General features: G+C 40.7%; 1 protein-coding gene across 1 annotated transcript; it reads left to right on the top strand.

Annotated features, from left to right (window-relative positions):
- The first annotated feature begins 377 nt into the window (after positions 1-377).
- Positions 378-18,170, top strand: LOC141291435 (sodium-dependent lysophosphatidylcholine symporter 1-like). The gene is made up of 16 exons (XM_073823599.1): positions 378-441; positions 857-868; positions 5,466-5,524; positions 5,642-5,761; positions 9,993-10,117; positions 10,318-10,450; positions 10,734-10,812; positions 11,606-11,778; positions 13,144-13,234; positions 13,428-13,549; positions 13,695-13,778; positions 13,969-14,052; positions 14,160-14,272; positions 14,876-15,019; positions 17,772-17,948; positions 18,128-18,170. The coding sequence occupies exons 1-16, from the start codon at positions 378-380 to the stop codon at positions 18,168-18,170; spliced, it is 1,623 nt and encodes a 540-aa protein (XP_073679700.1).
- The last annotated feature ends 576 nt before the right edge of the window (positions 18,171-18,746 follow it).

The following is an 18,746-nucleotide window of genomic DNA, read 5'->3' as shown; positions in this document are numbered from 1 at the left end:
TCTTGAGGAGCAGGCTCTGGAGAACTGGACGACCCCAGCGTAGACTCTGGAGGGCTGGGCGTCTCCAGCGGAGACTCTGGAAGAGCAGGCTCTGGGCGAGTGGTCACAAGAAGGCGCTCTGGCGGCGCGGTCACTGGAGGGCGCTCTGGCGGCGCGGTCACTGGAGGGCGCTCTGGCAGCGGAGACTCTGGAAGGGAGGCCATGTTGTTTACAGACTCATGCGTGGTAGTCATCTTGGCCGGGAACTCAGGAACAGAAGCCATCCTGGCAACAGGCTCAGGGGGGGCGGCCATCTTGTGAACAGGCTCTGGGTTGGCTTGAGCAGACTTTGGCCTGGTAGGCTTGGCATGAGAGGGCTCTGATGTGGCAGACGTGACATGAGCAGGTTGTGGTATAGGGGTTACTGCAGGCTTGCAGGGGCCCTCATCCACAATCCCAACAGTAAATGGTGAACCAGCCAGCTGGAGTGCATGGTCGATGTATTGTTCTAGTGTCCAGTGCGGGGTGTGTAAAGGCATACTGGGTTTTAACTCCTGGTTCAGTCCATAATAAAAAATGTGCTTGAAAAAAATGACAGTGAAATCCACCTGGTGACATAGTTCGCAGAAGTCAGCCACATACTCCTCAATAGGCCGGTTGTTCTGGCGAAGACGAACTAGACGGTCTCCTGGGTTCATGGTGAACGGCTGATGAATAAAGCCGCTGGATCCTAGTAGCGGCGAAGTCTTCTGTCACAGGGAGTCAGACTGAGACGTGCGGATCCATTTGCAGCATTTATTAGAATCGTCAACAGGCCAGAATAATCACCAGAAAACAGGAACAACGTAGGTAATCCGGGAAACAGTTCAATAGACAGGCAATGGTCGCAATGGCAGGAAGCAGGAATCGTCAACGGGGTACACAGTCCAGAGTCATACACAGATAATCCAACACAGAGAAAAACGCTTAGAATTACGACCATAGGAACAATAAGACTTCGCAAGGTGGCTGTGTGTGTGAGTGGCTTAAATGCATGTGGGTAAATGATAAACAGGTGTATGCAGCAATCAGTTCAGTGGGAAACGAGGAGCAGCTGTGTGCAGTGATTGGTGCAGTGGCTTATGGGGTTTGCAGTCCAGAATGTGTGTGCAAGAGTTCATGATGAGAAGACAGACCAGATACATGACAGACACACAGTTGCTTTTTAATGTTCAGAAATTATTATTTCAAGATAAAGCATTTTGGCTCGTTTATGCGTCTCGTGTTCTATGAGAACTGTGTATGGAGGGAATGGAGTGTTTTTCTGAATGTCTAAAAATGTTTCCTCTATTTGCCTACATTGTTTTGAAATATACTGTACAGCTGTGCGATCAGGGTCGTGCATGGTTGCGATATGTTCATTGTCAAACTCCAAAATGCGATTATTTTAAATTCTTTTAAAAACGCCATTATTTTATTGACAAAATATTATAGTTTGTCGTGTACTTTTTTATTCTTCCAGATAACATTTAAAGCTGTCATATGGTCGTGTTACAACAGATGCCGCTCAGATTTTGTAACATCTTACTTCCTTTTGAGGTAAATAATGAAAAACGTTTACACTGTAATTATGAAACAAAGCGACATATTTGTACTACACGAATGTGAAATTAATGTGGATAAAAAATTATACTCTGAACTCCACGTGGATATAAACAAACTGAGAATTTCAAAAAGTGGTAGGTTGTGCCCCCCGCACCCCTAAAGACACGTTCGTGGAGATGGCGAGTGCAGCGTCGGCATTCGGTAACTTCATCTTTTTAGAGTTCAACTTTTCATCTTTTTCAGCCGACACTGACTGAGAAGAAAGAACTAGTTTATTAATAAATAATTAAAATGTTTTCTTTCCCCCCAACACATTCATCATTACTTTTGCCAATGCAAGCTTTATGCGCGCGATGGAACGCAGAATGGGCTTTATATTAAAGGATGAGTATAGGTTACTATATTAATCTTATGTTATTATATTAATATATTTTATATAAACGTGTGAGTGGTTGACTAGAACAATATTTAGTCGGGGGCAGGCATACGTGGCCCTTTTCGTTTTTTAAATAAAATGCAGTGACATTTCGAAAGTGCGCCTGCGTTGTATTGCAATGCACGAGTTATGCATGCGTAATGAATCAAATGTTTTTGTTTTATTTCACTTTTTAATGTGTGTGTGCTTTGGTCTTTCTTCGGGGTGCTGAAGCAGTTGCTAGCCCCTCTTTATCGCCGCCCATGTTTATTATGATTATTGAAATATTCTGCATCTAATTTTGGGGAACACCATTCAAAACCAACACAAACTGGAATGTTATTCGGCACTAAATCGAGAGTAGCCTACACTGTTGCCAACTACCTGAGCACAGTGAGTGATGTGAAGCTCAGGAAAACCCTGACGATGTACAGGCTCAGCGAGCACAGCCTGGCCATCGAGATGGGCCGGTGTTACGAGATTTTTGGTTTCTGAGATATTTGGTTTCTGTGGGCAGAGCATATATGCATATTAATGAGACCAGGGGCGTAGCCACGGGTGTGCCAGGGTGTGCCGGTGCCACCCACAGTGGCAGCTGGCACACCCGTGGCTACGCCCCTGGTCTCATTAATATGCATATATGCTCCGCCCACAGAAACCAAATATCTCAGAAACCAAAAATCTCGTAACACCGGCCCATCTCGATGGCCAGGCTGTGCTCGCTGAGCCTGTACATCGTCAGGGTTTTCCTGAGCTTCACATCACTCACTGTGCTCAGGTAGTTGGCAACAGTGTACTCTCGATTTAGTGCCGAATAACATTCCAGTTTGTGTTGTTTTTGAATGGTGTTCCTCCAATGGGTGATGTACTTGTCTTGTTCTGTGTTGATAATTTGAGCAGGCCGAATGTGTGTGAGTGTGTGTGTGTGCTGAGGCGAGCTGATCTCTGCTGGAGAGAGCTCAGTCAGTCTCAGCACCAGTTGGCACAGGGGACTCCTCGCTACGCTCAGCTCTTGGTGTGTGAGGGCTCTGTAATGGTGTGTGTTGGGGTCACTTGTTTTCAGGTGTTTCCAGAATTTGATGGCTCTTTTTTGGATGTTTAGGAGGAGAGGGTATTGGCCTAATTCTGCCCTGCATCCGTTGTTTGGTGTTTTCCTTTGGACTTTGAGTACTCTTTTACAGAAATCTAATTGTAGAGTTTCAATCGGATGTTTTTCCCAATTTAAAAAATCAAATTTTATAGAAGGACCCCACACTTCACTGCCATATAGAACAATTGGTTCAATTATTGATTTGAAAAGTTTGAGCCAAATTTGGATTGGGATGTCAATTTTGATTGATCGTTTTATGGCATAGAAAGCCCTTTGAGCTTTCTCTTTGAGTTCATTCACAGCCAAAGTAAAGTTACCAGTTGGAGTTATTTTCAGGCCGAGGTAAGTGTATGCTTTTGTGCTCTCAATGGTTCTGTGTGAGAGTGAGAATGTGTGTGTTGGTCCCTGAGATCTGGAGCGTTTCTGGAACATCATAACTCTAGTTTTCTGGAGGTTGACGGTCAGGGCCCAGGACTGACAGTAATCCTCCAGCAGATCCAGGCTGTCCTGAAGCCCCTCTTTAGTGGGCGACAGGAGGACCAGGTCGTCTGCGTAGAGAAGACACTTGATCTCTGTGTCGTGGAGAGTGAGACTTTGAAAGGGAGCATGTTCTAACGTGTCGGCTAATTGATTGATGTAGATGTTGAAGAGCGTGGGGCTTAAACTGCATCCCTGTCTCACTCCGCGCCCCTGGGGGAAAAATTCGGTTCTTTGGTTTCCAATTTTAACAGCGCATTGGCTGGCTGTGTACATCGATTTGATCAAATCATAGAATTTCCCCCCTACTCCACTGTCGATAAGCTTTAGGTATAATCCTTCATGCCAGATTGAATCAAATGCTTTTTTGAAATCAATGAAACAAGCAAAAATTTGTTCTTTGTTTTGATGTACATATTTGTCAATTAGTGTTTGTAATGTAAAGATGTGATCGGATGTGCGACATTTTGGAAGAAAGCCAATTTGGGATTTACTCAAGGCATTGTGCTTCATAAGGAAGTGTAAAAGTCTGGCATTTAAGATGCTGCAGAGAACCTTCATCAGAGAACCAATATCTTTAAACTGAGATTTATCCTGTGGCTCCCTCATGTGGATAACATTAGTATTATGGCCTTCAACTCTGAATCACATTAATATAAATGGCTAATATTTTTTGGGATGATTACAAATGTTTAATGATTACTTTACTGATAATAAAGCCTGTATTAACAATGTGATTCATTTGTGCGCCCCCCTAAAAATTTTTAGCACCAGCCGCCACTGGAGATGTGATGACTTGTGAGTGACGGGGTTTTGGCGCTATATCGGGCAAGATTTTGAATATACAGCTTATTCATTTGAAGTAATTGCGATGGCAAAGTGGCCTAAATATAAATTACACGGTAAAAAGTCTAAGTGGATTACATGTGGTGAGAGATGAATAGAAGACTTCTAAATATAATTGTAACTGAAATAAGAAAACGTGGGTGTGTGCATGAACGTAAATGCCAGCTACATTACATTTGTTTCTCATCACTTTATTGTGCATTTTTTGCACAGAAATTAGCATATTTTTACTGTGGACATTGAAAATGATGCATGTGTTTTTCCAAGGGTTAAAGTCATCGGTTAATTTCCACTTTGAAAAGAAGACATTTTACGCATATTTTCGGACTGTTTTGATCCATATTCCTGTGAAATTGATTTATCTTTATTTTATTTTGTCATTGTTCTTTTTTTAAAGAGATAAATATGGTCCTTATCAACCTTGACATGGCAATAAAATTCTCATTATTTTGGCAGTTAAAATTTGGGCTGGTTTTTGTTGAAGTGGGCGGGTTTTGGTGAGCTTTTGGGCTGGAAATCGTCAACCCGATCTGGCAACACTGTTAAAGATAGTGGTCTCAGGACAACAACCACTTGGCAAAATCAGGATGAGCGTATATTATTCAATGAATAATATTCGTTGCCTATTCTATTATTTATTTCCCCATTTTAAAATAAAAAGCAAGTCACCATGAACACAATTAAAATCTGGGAATCATATAATGACCAAAAACACATGGTAATGTAAAAAAAAATCTTTAGATATTAAAATCATGGCCAAATGGCCGTAATAAAATAAATGCCAGTGTTATAATGAACTGTTATCACATCAGAGAATGTTTTAGTCTACTTTCTAGGAAAGAAGATAAAGTTGCTTAAGAGAAAAGATGAGGTTTAAAAAACATGACAACATGCCCCCAACCTTCCATTAGAAATAATACGAATCTCGTTAAGTAATGTTGCGAAACTATGCCAATGTTTTGTAGAGAACTAAAGCCACGCCTACTTGTTAACAAGCATAAGAAGAGCTGGAAAAACTAACGGACAACTCTTTTCCTCGATACCTGAAGATGGACGACAATAGTAGGAAAATACTGGACAATCGCACAGATGAAATCATAGCCTGCGCGACAGAAAATGACAACCCTCAGTCGGTATGATATAACATTTCTTAACACCAGAGGGTTTGTTTTGATTGGTGTAAATAACAATAAAGTGCTTTGGCATCGAGAAAACTCACTGATGCTAAATCTTGACCACCTGTCCTGCAGAAAACTCCTGGCATCCCTTTATCCAGGAAACTGTGTTATGCCATTGGAGGAATGCCTTACCAAATGACTGGAACCGCCAAGGGCTTTTTCATGCAGATCTTTTTGTTGGATGTTGTTAAGGTACGTATAAATGAATAAAGATGTGGTCAGTAATGAATACCATATAGGATACCATATGTTCACTGTACAAATTCAGTTTTGATGGCCTGTCACAAAGACATTTGTGACCCTGAACCACAAAACCAGTCATAAGGGAAAATGTTTTTGAAATTGAGATTTATACATCTGAAAGCTACATCTGGTTAGCTAGGATAGGACAGTATTTGGCCGAGATACAACTATTTGTTGAAAATCTGGAATCTGAGGGTGCAAAAAAATCACAATACTGAGAAAATTGCTTTTAAAGTTCTCCAAATGAAGTTCTTAGTAATGCATATACTAATCGAAAATTAAGTTTCGGTACAAAATACCTTGGAACATGATCTTTACTTAATCTTTATCCTAATGATTTTTTTGGTATAAAAGAAAAATCTATAATTTTGACCCATACAATGTAGTGTTGGCTATTGCTACAAATATACTCATGCTACTTACACCTGGTTTTGTGGTCCAGGGTCACATTTGGTAAAACATGAATACAGAGAATATGTTAAACCTGTAGGCGTGAAGAGACCTCTTAATATACGTTGACTTTAATTTTGTGAAGATCAGTGTTTAATGCAACTGTCATGGGTGTATGCAGGACTAGACGAGACGATATTCACAAATACAATATATTTAATATAATTCTCCAAGAGGAACAAGGCAGGAACACGAAGAGCTTTCACACACATCAAAACGTTAAGGACCGAAAATACACGGAACTCAAAGACAAACTCTTAAAGACAAACTAATCAAGATACACAGGTGACATGGATGACTGATAATACAACACAGGTGTTACAGATGACGGTGACGAGGGCTAAACCAAATGACAGATCAACGGGGGGAAGACAACTGGGAAAAACCAATGACAAGACAGACAGAACTGTGACATTACGCCCCCCTCCGGAAAGGCGCGTCCTCGCGCCGTGGAAAAAACGAAAAAACGAGAGGGGCGGAAAACCAGGAAACCAAAGTCAATGAGGGAGGGGGCTCCGGCGGAGGACGCAACCCCCAGAGGAGGACCAGAACAAAAGTCCAGGTAACACAGAAGACAGTCCATGGGGGCGACGACGGAGGGAGGAGCCAGGGAAGACACAGGAGGGACCTGAAGCAGGAGGAAATCCACAGGACCCAGACCACAGCCATGATGACGGCCCACGGTGGAGCCGACGGAGGGAGGAGCCATGGTGGAGGGAGGACCGCCGACTCCATGGGGCCGACCGACAGAGGCGGAGCAGATGGAGGAGGAGCCCGAGGCGGAGACGGAGAGCCGATGATCCGGGGTGACGCCGAGGATCCGGAGGGCCAAGGTGGAGCAGGCTCTGGCGCCCGAGGCGGAGGCGGAGTCCCGGAGATCCGCGGCGGAGCCGGAGCGACAGAGGATGGAGGCTGTGCCCGCAGGAAGGAGGAGTCCCAAGGAGCCGGTGGGACGGCGCGACGAGGCACAGCCGGAGGAGCAGAGTCCTGAGGAGCCGATGGGGTGACGACTGACCAGGGTGGAGCCGGAAAGACGATGGAGCCCGGTGGAGCTGGTGGATCGACGGGTGACGGTGTAGAGGAGGGCGTCGAGAGCCGTGGTGGAACCGCGGGGTCGAAGGGCCGAGGCGGAGTCCAGGACTCGGAGGCTGGAGGCGGAGCTGAGGGATCCTCCAGCCGAGACGCCGATGGAAGCTGGCAGTCCCGCGGCGAGCCCACTGCACAGGTGGTGGGCTGAGGGTGAGCTGAGGGGCTGTCAGGGGACAGCGGCGGCCAGACAAACATGGCATCAGATGACAGAGGGTGGGTGGGTGGGAATTCCGGGCAGACAGGACAGACGGATATTTCCATATCAAAGTCAATTAAGTTACCAGAGTTATCTTGGGCAAGATCCGAGAAGAAGTCTATTAAATCCCCAGAAATAGATCCAAGTTCACCCTCAGCGGTGGTGCAGTGGGCAGGGCTCTCTGTAGCCCTCTCTAGCTCCACGTCATACTCCACCGTCACGGATGTTGCAGTCGGCTCTCGCACCTGGTCCGATGGGTCCAGCTCTGGCTCTGTCGCTCTCGGCTCTGGCTCTCCATCGTCGGTGGGCTCGGGCTGCAACTCCGCTTGTCGGGGTGATGTTGGGCTGGGTTCTGGGTCAGGTGTGGGGCTGGTGTCATCCTCCGCGTTTGACGAAGATCTGCTGGACACCAGCACCCACACGATGAAATCAGCGATGCTCTCTCGAGGACCTTCCCCGGACAACTGCCTCTTGATGGTGTGGTTAAGTCCCTTACGGAAAAAGGTACAGAGCCAGTAGTCCGGGTAGTGCGTGTAAGGCACGAGGTGGATGAAGTCTCTGGTGTAGTCCTCGAGAGAGCGATCCCCCTGCTCCAGGAGAATGATGCTCACAGCAGGGTCCATGAAAAAAAACAAAAAATAAACACTGAGAAAAACGAAAAATAAAGCAGGGGAACCACGCTGGGGAACTGTTTAGGTCGGTCCTTCTGTCATGGGTGTATGCAGGACTAGACGAGACGATAGACGATATTCACAAATACAACATATTTAATATAATTCTCCAAGAGGAACAAGGCAGGAACACGAAGAGCTTTCACACACATCAAAACGTTAAGGACCGAAAATACACTGAACTCAAAGACAAACTCTTAAAGACAAACTAATCAAGATACACAGGTGACATGGATGACTGATAATACAACACAGGTGTTACAGATGACGGTGACGAGGGCTAAACCAAATGACAGTCAACGGGGGGAAGACAACTGGGAAAAACCAATGACAAGACAGACAGAACTGTGACAGCAACAATATCAGTGTTATTTTATTAATAATAATATGTTTCTTACATAATTGTAATGATCTGTTGGCTGTTCAATTGTGTAAATGAGCCAAATATATATTTATTTGATTAAGCTGTATCGCTTAACAGAGCTTCACTTTCCATTAAAATGTAAAAAAAAAAAAAAAAAGTTAATAAAAAAGTAATTTTTTAATGTACTGATGTTTTTTCCTTGTCCTATTTGCTTCAAATGGTTTCAAATGTCCTTCTGATGATGGTGCATCCCTAGTGGTTAAAGATCTAGGCAGGTGAATAAAAAGCCTTGAGGGATTCGTGACAGATAATCACTGTGTGATCTGCGACAACTGAGTATTTATAAAATGCATGACGCTCCATCCTCAACTCTTCCTCACTTTGCATGTCATGTTTGCATGCCACATTCAATACTATATCACTAAACTGTTAGCATAGGAAGCATGTGAAAGTATGTTAAAGGAACACTCCACTTTTTTTGGAAATAGGCTCATTCTCCAACTCCCCCGAGTTAATAAGTTGAGTTTTACCGTTTTGAAATCCATTCAGCCGTTCTCCTGTTCTGGCGATATCACTTTTAGCATAGCTTAGCATAGATCATTGAATCCTATTAGACCAATAGCATCACGTTCAAACATGACCAACGAGTTTCGATATTTGTCCTATTTAAAACTTGACTCTTCTGTAGTTATATCGTGTACTAAGACCGGTGGAAATGCAAAGCTGCGAGTTTCTAGGCTGATAAGATTAGGAACTACACTCCCATTCCGGCGTAATAGTCAAGGAAGTTTGCTGCCGTAACATGGCCGAAGCAGGAGCAGTAATATCACGCAGCACATGTGCAAATGCTAAACTAGCTGGGAACTCATTTCTGATAATACTCCGCCTGCTTTGGCCATATTACAGCAGCAAACTTCCTTGACTATTACGCCGGAATGGGAGTGTAGTTCCTAATCTTATCAGCCTAGAAACTCACAGCTTTGCATTTCCACCGGTCTTAGTACACGATATAACTGCAGAAGAGTCCAGTTTTAAATACAACAAATATTGAAACTCGTTTGTAATTTTTGAGCGCGATGCTACTGGTCTAATAGGATTCAATGATCTATGCTAAGCTATGCTAAAAGTGATATCGCCAGAACAGGAGAACGGCTGAATGGATTTCAAAACGGTAAAAATCAACTTATTAACTCGGGGGGAGTTGGAGAATGAGCCTATTTCCAAAAAAAGTGGAATGTTCCTTTAAAAGTTGTGTGAAAGTTAATATATTATGTACTTTAACAGCTTGGTAGAACATTGTTAAAAAGTGTAACTACATTTTATACTACAAAAGAAATTCTGTTACAAAAGTGGTGCACAGTAAGTATTAGAAGAGACAGTCATTTTCTTCTGTCTGTGTGTTTGTTATAGATGGGAGCCTTCTCTGCATCCATCATTCTATTTCTCGGTCGAGCTTGGGATGCTATTTCGGATCCTCTGATTGGATATGCCGTGAGCAAGAGCGGCCGCACCAGATATGGCAAACTTATTCCTTGGTGAGTGAGTCTACCGGTCAATGACAGACTGGGTGTAAAGCACTTCCTAAAATTTAATTTAGATATTTCACTGCTAGACCTCATGTTGCTTGCATGTGTATGGTGAGCATATAAACGGTAACAGACAGTGTACTTGTTCTAAGTCTTTTTTTAATATGCCGAATGTTGTGCCACTCTGCTCATCCAAACTCTTTATGCAGGATTGTGTTCACAATGCCACTTGGGGTCCTATCATACGTCATGCTCTGGTATACCCCACAGGACACCATGTCCCCTGCCTTCAGTTTCGGCTGGTACTTCACATGGTGCTGTCTGTTTGACACCTTCATGAGTGTAAGACCACTATTATCTACTTTGATTTTTTTGTTGTTTTTAAAGATGTTCAGCAGTTAAGGATATTTCCTGCGTAGGTAGAAGACTAAATTTAAATTTGTTTTGAATTGCAAACAAATATACAATGTCACTATAGTTCCCACGTCTTTCCTGTGAAGTACTTATGGTGAGTAAATATAGTACTCACCACTGCAGTTATCAAACACCTGTATTCGCTTAAATATTGTGTTATATGATTCATAACTGACACCGAAACATTTCATTCTCTCTCTGTTTTGTTTAGTGCTACCATGTGCCATATTCTTCCCTAAACATGTTTCTGGGGGGAAATGAGAAGGATCGAGACTCAGCCACTGGTTACAGTAAGAAAATATGAATGCATAGTCAACTATTTTAAATTTCCAGTTACACTGTTTGTTAGGGTTTGATGAAACAGCTTACAGATTATTAACACATTAACACATTTTAGTTGCAACAGAGATAACTGACTAACTGAAATCAGAAAATATTCAGCCATTGGCAATGGGATTTCTTTTAAAAGGATTTCTTGTCCTTTGACCCCCAAGTGTACTATTATAGCCTTTATTCTGTTGTGCACAGTCGCAAAACTTTGAACTTTGAAACTTTACTTCATTGGTTAGAGCCCTTACAATCATTAGTGCTACAGCCAGATCCTCTACAATCTTTTTTTTTCATCAAGCACAGATCTAACAACAGATGAAAACCTCAAAATATTCTAAATTCAAATAATCAGCTGGCACCATTTATGCATGCCTTATTCCTTATGATGGAATAAGTTTTATACTCCTGAATTTGAGATAATTTGAATATTGATAGCAAGCGGAAGAATTTCTATTCAAATTTCATAAGGAAGTTGAATTACAATGAACTGACTTTCAAAAAAGAAAAACTATAAATGTTGGTTTATCAAAGTCTTCGAAGATTTCGAAAAAAAAAGTTTTGATATTTGAATGCTTATTATCTTACAGACTTCATACTTCCTCTAATCATCGTTTTTTATTATTATTTGTAAGCAGGATACAGTGGAAATAAAGAGCAGAAAGTTACATTTATAGGATATTATCCTAATTGAAATCTATTTCCTGTATAAGAAAAAAAAAGAACTCAAGAACTTTGTTTTGTGTCACGATACAGGAATGGGCATGGAAATGTTCGCTACACTGGCGGGAGCTGCTATTCAAGGTCAGATCGTGGGAGTGCACCATGCCAAGAGGACACACGTCTGCAGTTTACAAAATGACACGGAAATGCCTTCTGGGAACCACACAGACTCGCTGGATGACCTATCTGACACTCTACAAAATACAGTGAGCCACAGAGAACATCCTATTACTGTTGTGTCAAGCGCATATGTGACCCTGGACCACAAAACCAGTCATAAAGGTCAATTTGTGGAAATTAAGAGTTATACATCACCTGAAAGCTGAGTAAATAAACTTCCATTAATGTAGAGTTGGTGGGGTTAGGACAATATTTGTTCAAGATACAACTATTTGAAAACCTGGAATGTGAGGGTGCAAAAATAAAAAATCTAAGTATTGAGAAAATCACCTTTAAAATTGTCCAAATGAAGTTCTTAGCAGTGCATATCATTAATCAAAATGGTCGGCTCACCAATGTATTAGATTTCTCTTATACATAAAATAAGTAAGCTTGTTTGGAGAGCTGATAAGTTTCACTCAACAAATTAGGATCTTTGAAAAAGGATCCAGTTGATTCAAATAACTTGATCCAAAGGATGCAGTCTGTTGATCTTCAACAAAAAAAAAACTGTAGAATCTCCAAAACTCTTTTGGTCACGTCTTGTTGCAGTTAGTGAGATCTCTTGTCAGTCTCTCCTGGCTGGCTCGCCAAATTGTTAGATTTTGCTGTACTCGGCTGAGCATTGGTTTGAGTGGCTCGCCAATTTATTAGATTTTACTAATACATCAAATAAGTAAGCTTGACCAGAGTTCTTGTGGGGATAAGAATTTACTGAAGGTAGCAGTGTCTTCAACAGTGATGTTAGCTTGCTGGTCTTCAAGAATCTTAACCCTTGTAGGAGTCCTAGCTTCTCTCCAAGTTCTGTCTGTGAGACCGAACTTTATACCTGAAGACAAAAAGGGCTAGAAACAATAAATACTGTTAGAACCTTCTGCTGGAGATCTTGCAATCTACCTATAGATATGCTACGTTCACGCCATATTGTAATTTTGAGATTTTGTTTTCTTGGTGACTATGGTTCCAGCTGTCTTGAGATCATTAACAACACGTGGCGTTCTACTGGGAGCTTTTCTATGGCATCAATCAACGCCTAAACAGAGCCTGTGTTGGTCAGGTGGTACAGCGGTCACATGCTACAAGTAGTAGCTCTCAGAAGACTCCCAGTTCACAAGTTGTAATTACAAGTTCTACAAGAACGTGAACGCTTTTTACAAGTTGGAATCTCGTAATTACAGCAATTTCGGTATGGCGTGAACGCAACTTTATATTGATATATTTTTTCAGCATTCTTTATTTGAAATACAATGCTGTTGTAACACCATAAAATGTTTCTACTCTCACTTTTGATCAGTTTAATGCATCCTTGCTGAAAAAAGTATTAATTTCAAAAAAATTTATCCAAATTTTATACAAAATTTTTTATCCCAGACTTTTGAATAATAGTTCCATTTGTCTTTTTATTTCTACAGAGAACAGCCTATTTGACTGGGGCATTAGTGTTGGGAATGCTATACTTTCTGTGCTGCCTTGTCCTTTTTTGTGGAGTGAAGGAGCAGTTGGGTATGTGCAAATGAGTTACCTTGTTAAAATACTAGATAAGTCTCTGATGTTGTGTTTACCTCTGCTTTGTCTAAGAGTACACATCAATTTTGAAACACATTATTTCGTAGCTATAATTATTTTGGTCAAATGACCAGACGCAGTGACTTCTAGACTAATACAGTGATTTGCATGTGTCTACTTCTCCTTTTAGCCCCTCTGAGTAAACTGGGCAGCATAAATGTCTCCTATCTAACTGGTATAAAGATGATGGTGGGACACACTCCATATGTGCGGCTTGTATTCGGCTTCCTTTTTTCTTCACTAGCCTTCCAGGTTAGTTGTTTTTCTCTTCAAGTAAAAAATTTGAAGTGCTTGTGGTTGACATACAAATATCAAAAGTTCACTATTACATATTATTATTTTGATAGCCATACAATTATAGAGACTACAAATGGATTTTAAAGGATATTTGTTTCAGATGGCTCAGGGGAATTTCGCCCTCTTCTGTACTCACACAGCGAATATGGGAGCATATTTCCAGCATCTTGTTCTCATACTATTGGTGAGGGATTTATTATTTTAAAGTGTTTCTATTAATATGAAATATTACAATGAGCTATTTTACATGATCTGACCTGTAAAAGAAAAAAAAATGTTTCTATTAAATTATATTTTTTAGGGTTTAACCATTAATTTTTAATTAAGTAGCATAGTGTGTACATAGTATTTTAATTCTTTCTGCTTTTGTACAGACAGTAGCCACAATATCCATCCCAGTGTGGCAGAGAGTATTAGTCACAATAGGCAAGAAGACCACCATATTCATCGGCCTATCGGTGAGCACCACTCTTTGTTATTGGTTGTTTCATGCCTGCAAAAATCGGAATTAGAGTGCTGTAACAATTAAATAATTTTTCATTCATCTTTTTCCTCTTCTCTGCAGATTTACATCCCATCTCTAATTGGGATATCCTTAGCGAAAAGTTACTTACCCGCCTTCATTGTTATGTCAATGTTAGCTGGCGCGAGTCTGGCAACCCTCTTTCTGCTCCCTTGGTAATGTAACCCATATAAAATATCTCCTCTTCATTGTTAAAGCCCTCACTAAACCAACAAATACACCACACAATTGTCAGCACATACATTATTATCATTATCATATACAGATACTACTTGGCAAAAGCTGATTGGTTCAAGTTGCACACACAGCCAATGAGCTTGCTGCTTACATTTGAATAGCTGGCTAGCTTTCACAAGAGCATTTCGCGGTGCACTTTTAGAGTTCCTCTGAAACCCTCCACCTCCCCAGCTCCAACTGTATACAGTGTGGAAAAAAATTATTTGATCCCGAAAAAAAAATCCAAAAAATGCCAAAAAACAAATATTTAAAAAATTATAGACTAATCATTTATTTGTCAGTGGGCAAACATACATAATCAGCAGGGGATCAAATAATTTTTCTCCTCACTGTATGTCTTAAATACTCCCAGCAGCGTATCAGCATATGTATTGGCAGCAAGTTCCTGCACTTGCTTTGCAGTAGCAGTTCAGCAGCGAAACAGATATATTCAGATATTACACTGTCATATCCAATACCATGCAAAAATCTTCAGGGAGTTGTCATGATAGAACTGTGTGTAACCAGGTGGTTTATTTTAGGTCAATGCTGCCAGATGTAGTGGATGATTTCAAAGTCAAAAACCCATCATGCCAAGATCTAGAACCATTGTTCTACTCCTGCTTTGTTTTCTTCAACAAATTTGGAGGAGGCATGTCTGTTGGAATCTCTACCTTGGTACTACAGTAAGAGCATCCTTCAATAGCATTTTGAATCCCCCAAAACCTAAAGTTTCTGATTGCAGTGGCGGAGCCAGAGGGGTGTCCGGGGTGGCACTGGACACCCCTGTCATCCGATTGGCCACCCCGGGTGCCACCCCAAAATGTTATTTGCTGCTGGCAGTAGCTGATGCTGATTGACATCTCATTTGTCTAAAGAAGTTTTAGAATTTTGCCAGCAACGCTGCTTAAGCCATTTTCAAATCAAGACAAGCCAAAGACATGAACATGGTTTCAAGGTAAAACAAATAATAAAACACTATATTTGAAATACGTTATATAGTTTATTATAAGGTTTGTTTGCTGAGTAACGTTTATTATCCATTGTGTAAGTGAACGAGGCGCCGACAAGAGTTAACCTAATGAGATTAGAGAGATCAATTCGCACTTTGGACCGTTAATGCTATACTTCATCTGTGCTAGTATTACATGCACATACCATGTATGTACAGGCTCGAAATTTTTCGACCGTTTTTGTCGCATTTGCTCCCAAAATTTAATCTGTGCAACCTCAAATTATATTTGTAAGCATTTTGATGATAACTCAGCGGCAGAGTTTTTCACTGGGGACACGTTTTTCAAATTCCGGTTTGTGTCCTCCCACTTTTGTTAAAGTAATCTCTTTTATTGTAGAATGCATGCTCAGCACTGCCAAGTCTCGCTTTATCGTTAAAACAAAACCAAAAGTAAAACGCGCACGCGCATTCAAAAGCAATTTTAAAACCCCACATTCAGAGAGCGACTCCTCAATGCGCGGAAACTAGGCTACCGCTACATAAAATATCGAAGCTGTTATTAAATATTACTATGTGGGCTCTAATAAGTTGTGTAGTTGTCTATAGCTCTGTATAATGCTTGAAAGATTCGGTCTCTAATTGCATTTTGAATATTGAAAGGGTAACTTAGCCTACTTTGATTATGGCTGCATTTATTGTCTACACAACTTAGAAAGAACTGTGTCGTTTATTTTTTGTTATTTATAATATATTTTGTTATTTATGTAGGTTGTTAAAAAATGCAGTGGTTTCCTCTAATTTAAAGGTGCCATAGAATGGAAAACTGAATTTACCTTGGCATAGTTAAATAATAACAGTTCAGTACATGGACATGACATCCCATGAGTCTCAAACACCATCGTTTCCTCCTTCTTATATAAATCTAGTGTTTGCAAAAGACCCCCGAAAAATAGGTCAATTCCAACATAACAGACTGTTACGCAACATCCCCGAGATCGTTAATAGTTACGCCCCCAACATTTGCATCGCCCAATCATCACTAACGTCAGCACATCGTTTAAACAAGGCAATCCACTGAAGGGACACGGTTAGCTTAATGCTAGCGCTAGCGCCTGTTACATTGCTATACATAGGATTTCACTTACCACATAAACAGAGAGATGCCTGCGCTGATGATGGCGAATGATTTACAGATCTGGAGAATCACTGAGGAGCAGCTCAACTTGTGTGGTAAGTGCTTGTGTCTCTACATTGTAACTTTACACAGAGCACAAGCATCACAGTAATCACACTAAAATATCCGCGATTCAAAACGGCAGATTCAACAAACTGCATATTAAAAGCGGCTAGAGCTCCTAATTAAATATATATTTTTATCCATGTGCGAGCTATTGAGCTCTGTGAAACAGCCAATCAGAGCAGAGCTCATTAATATTCATGAAGCTACCAAATAACAGAGCATTTCATTCTAGGGACAAATCCTAGGGTTGTAAAACCATTTCTGGAGATTTTTTGCCCTTTCCTATGCCATATACCTTCTATGTAGATATCAGAGAACAATTTAAAATATTCTCTCAATGCATTCTATGGCACCTTTAAATGACTGTACCTATAATAGAGAAAATAAACATCTTGTTCATGTACTCATATTTTCATTCATTCTTGTCCCTTGCTTAAGGCGTAAAATAAATATACAAAAAAGGCTTTCAGAATCAGCCCATTGGCTTGTAAAACATCGGCAATCAAAATGAAGAACCATGAAGAATCAATATCAGTGCATTACTAAAAAAGAAATTGGGTGCTCCTAAATTTTTTTATGGCGCTCCTAACTTTTTGAAGTTGCGAGCACAAGTGCTACCAAGTAAAAAAGTTAATTTTGTGGCCTGTATGTAAGTTATTATATTTAATTAACGATGTTATTTTGACTTTGTACAATTTCTCTTGTTACACCAGTGAGCAATGCAACTTGCGAGAGAAGCTTCTCTGCGTTAAAACTTATTAAAACCCACCTTAGGACAACAATGTCTGATGACAGGCTAAGTCACCTAGGGATTCTCAGTGTTGAGTCAAGGAAGGCACGCTCCCTCAACATGGATGAATTTGTGAAACGTTTTGTCAGTTCTCATCAGAACTGCAGAATTATGTTGTTTTAAACATACCTAGGATAAGTTTGTAACTGATGACTAAAACTGTTTTTGTTTTTCCTTTCAAATCCAGGTCTGTTTGATGTCTGCTACTGTATGTCTAATTGCAGTTTTTTTTTTTTTTGTTTGGTTGTTTTTTCTTAATGTTAATGTTTTTGTAAATGAACTCAGCATAGTCATTGCAAATAAAACTTTAGAATTCCTTAATTTATTATTTCAACTTTATGAGTACAGTGCATGTCCGTGTGTGGACCCCCTGAAATAGCAGTGGCCACCCCCTGTAAATAATTGTAGATTGATTTCACTATGTTTTGTTTAATGTTATCCTTAACTCTTCAGCTTCGTAGGATACAAGCCTGGTGCTTGTAAACACAATCCAGAGGTTATATACTCGCTGCAGATGCTCTTTGCTCCTGTGCCCATTTGCCTGCTGCTCATCGGTTTGGTGATTTTCTGCTTCTATCCCATCAATGAAGTGCAACGGAGGAAAATACAGGACGCCTTAAGGAAAGCAGGGTATGGGTTTCTGTTTGTATTACCTTGAGGGCTTTATTTTGCAAGACTTGCAACTTGGAGACCTTTACACTTTAGGTGTAATATGTTCAAATCGGTGTAAAATGTCTTCATGTTCTCACACTGTGTTCCAGTTTTGCAACAACTGTATTAATTGTGCCTTATCTGCCTGTTTAACACAGGACAGAGACCAGCACAGAAGGAGAAGAAGAATTGAGCCTATGAAGTAATCATTCACTATGTCACATAAGGATTTCGCTACTTTTGTAACATTCAGAGTTTCTGAAACTGTTAATAATGTTGTTTTCAATGTGCATGGGAAATACTTCACAATCCCTCTCTGGAGGGATCCCAAAACAATTGAGGAATTTCACTCATCTTAACCCCCTGAGGTCAATAAAGAAGATATTCAAAACACACTGAAAAAAGTATATCTAAGAATTTGTAGTTATGACATAATTAAGCCTTTGATAATAACAATAAAAAACATTGTTTGTCTCCTGACATGAATATATCATGTTGTGAATTATTCTACATTTGTTAAAATCACTAGTCATTTTGATTTTTGTCCTCAACAAGCTATATGTAAGTGGCTCAACAAATCTTCTTGTGCAGACCCACACAACAAACAATTTGCTCGTTGTATTTACTCCGCCCCAACGAGATAGGGCCGATTGCAGAACAGCAGAACCATACGTCACAGCAGTCACACGGCAGCAGCGCCACGGCAGCAGGCTCAGACGGTAGTGGGCGGAGTCTCCATCTGAGATCGAAAGTGGGTGAAAATAATGATCAACTTAT

Source organism: Garra rufa, chromosome 18, assembly GCF_049309525.1.
Source record: "Garra rufa chromosome 18, GarRuf1.0, whole genome shotgun sequence".
Classification (NCBI taxonomy): Eukaryota; Metazoa; Chordata; class Actinopteri; order Cypriniformes; family Cyprinidae; genus Garra; species Garra rufa.
This window is presented reverse-complemented; position numbering and strand designations above follow the sequence as displayed.

Excerpts from the sequence above, each read along its gene's own strand:
- LOC141291435 (XM_073823599.1), top strand. The coding sequence starts at position 378 with ATGAGCAGGTTGTGGTATAGGGGTTACTGCAGGCTTGCAGGGGCCCTC. Across the intron at positions 14,273-14,875 it reads ACCCTCTTTCTGCTCCCTTG|GTCAATGCTGCCAGATGTAG; the intron begins GTAATGTAACCC and ends GGTTTATTTTAG. Across the intron at positions 15,020-17,771 it reads ATCTCTACCTTGGTACTACA|CTTCGTAGGATACAAGCCTG; the intron begins GTAAGAGCATCC and ends TTAACTCTTCAG.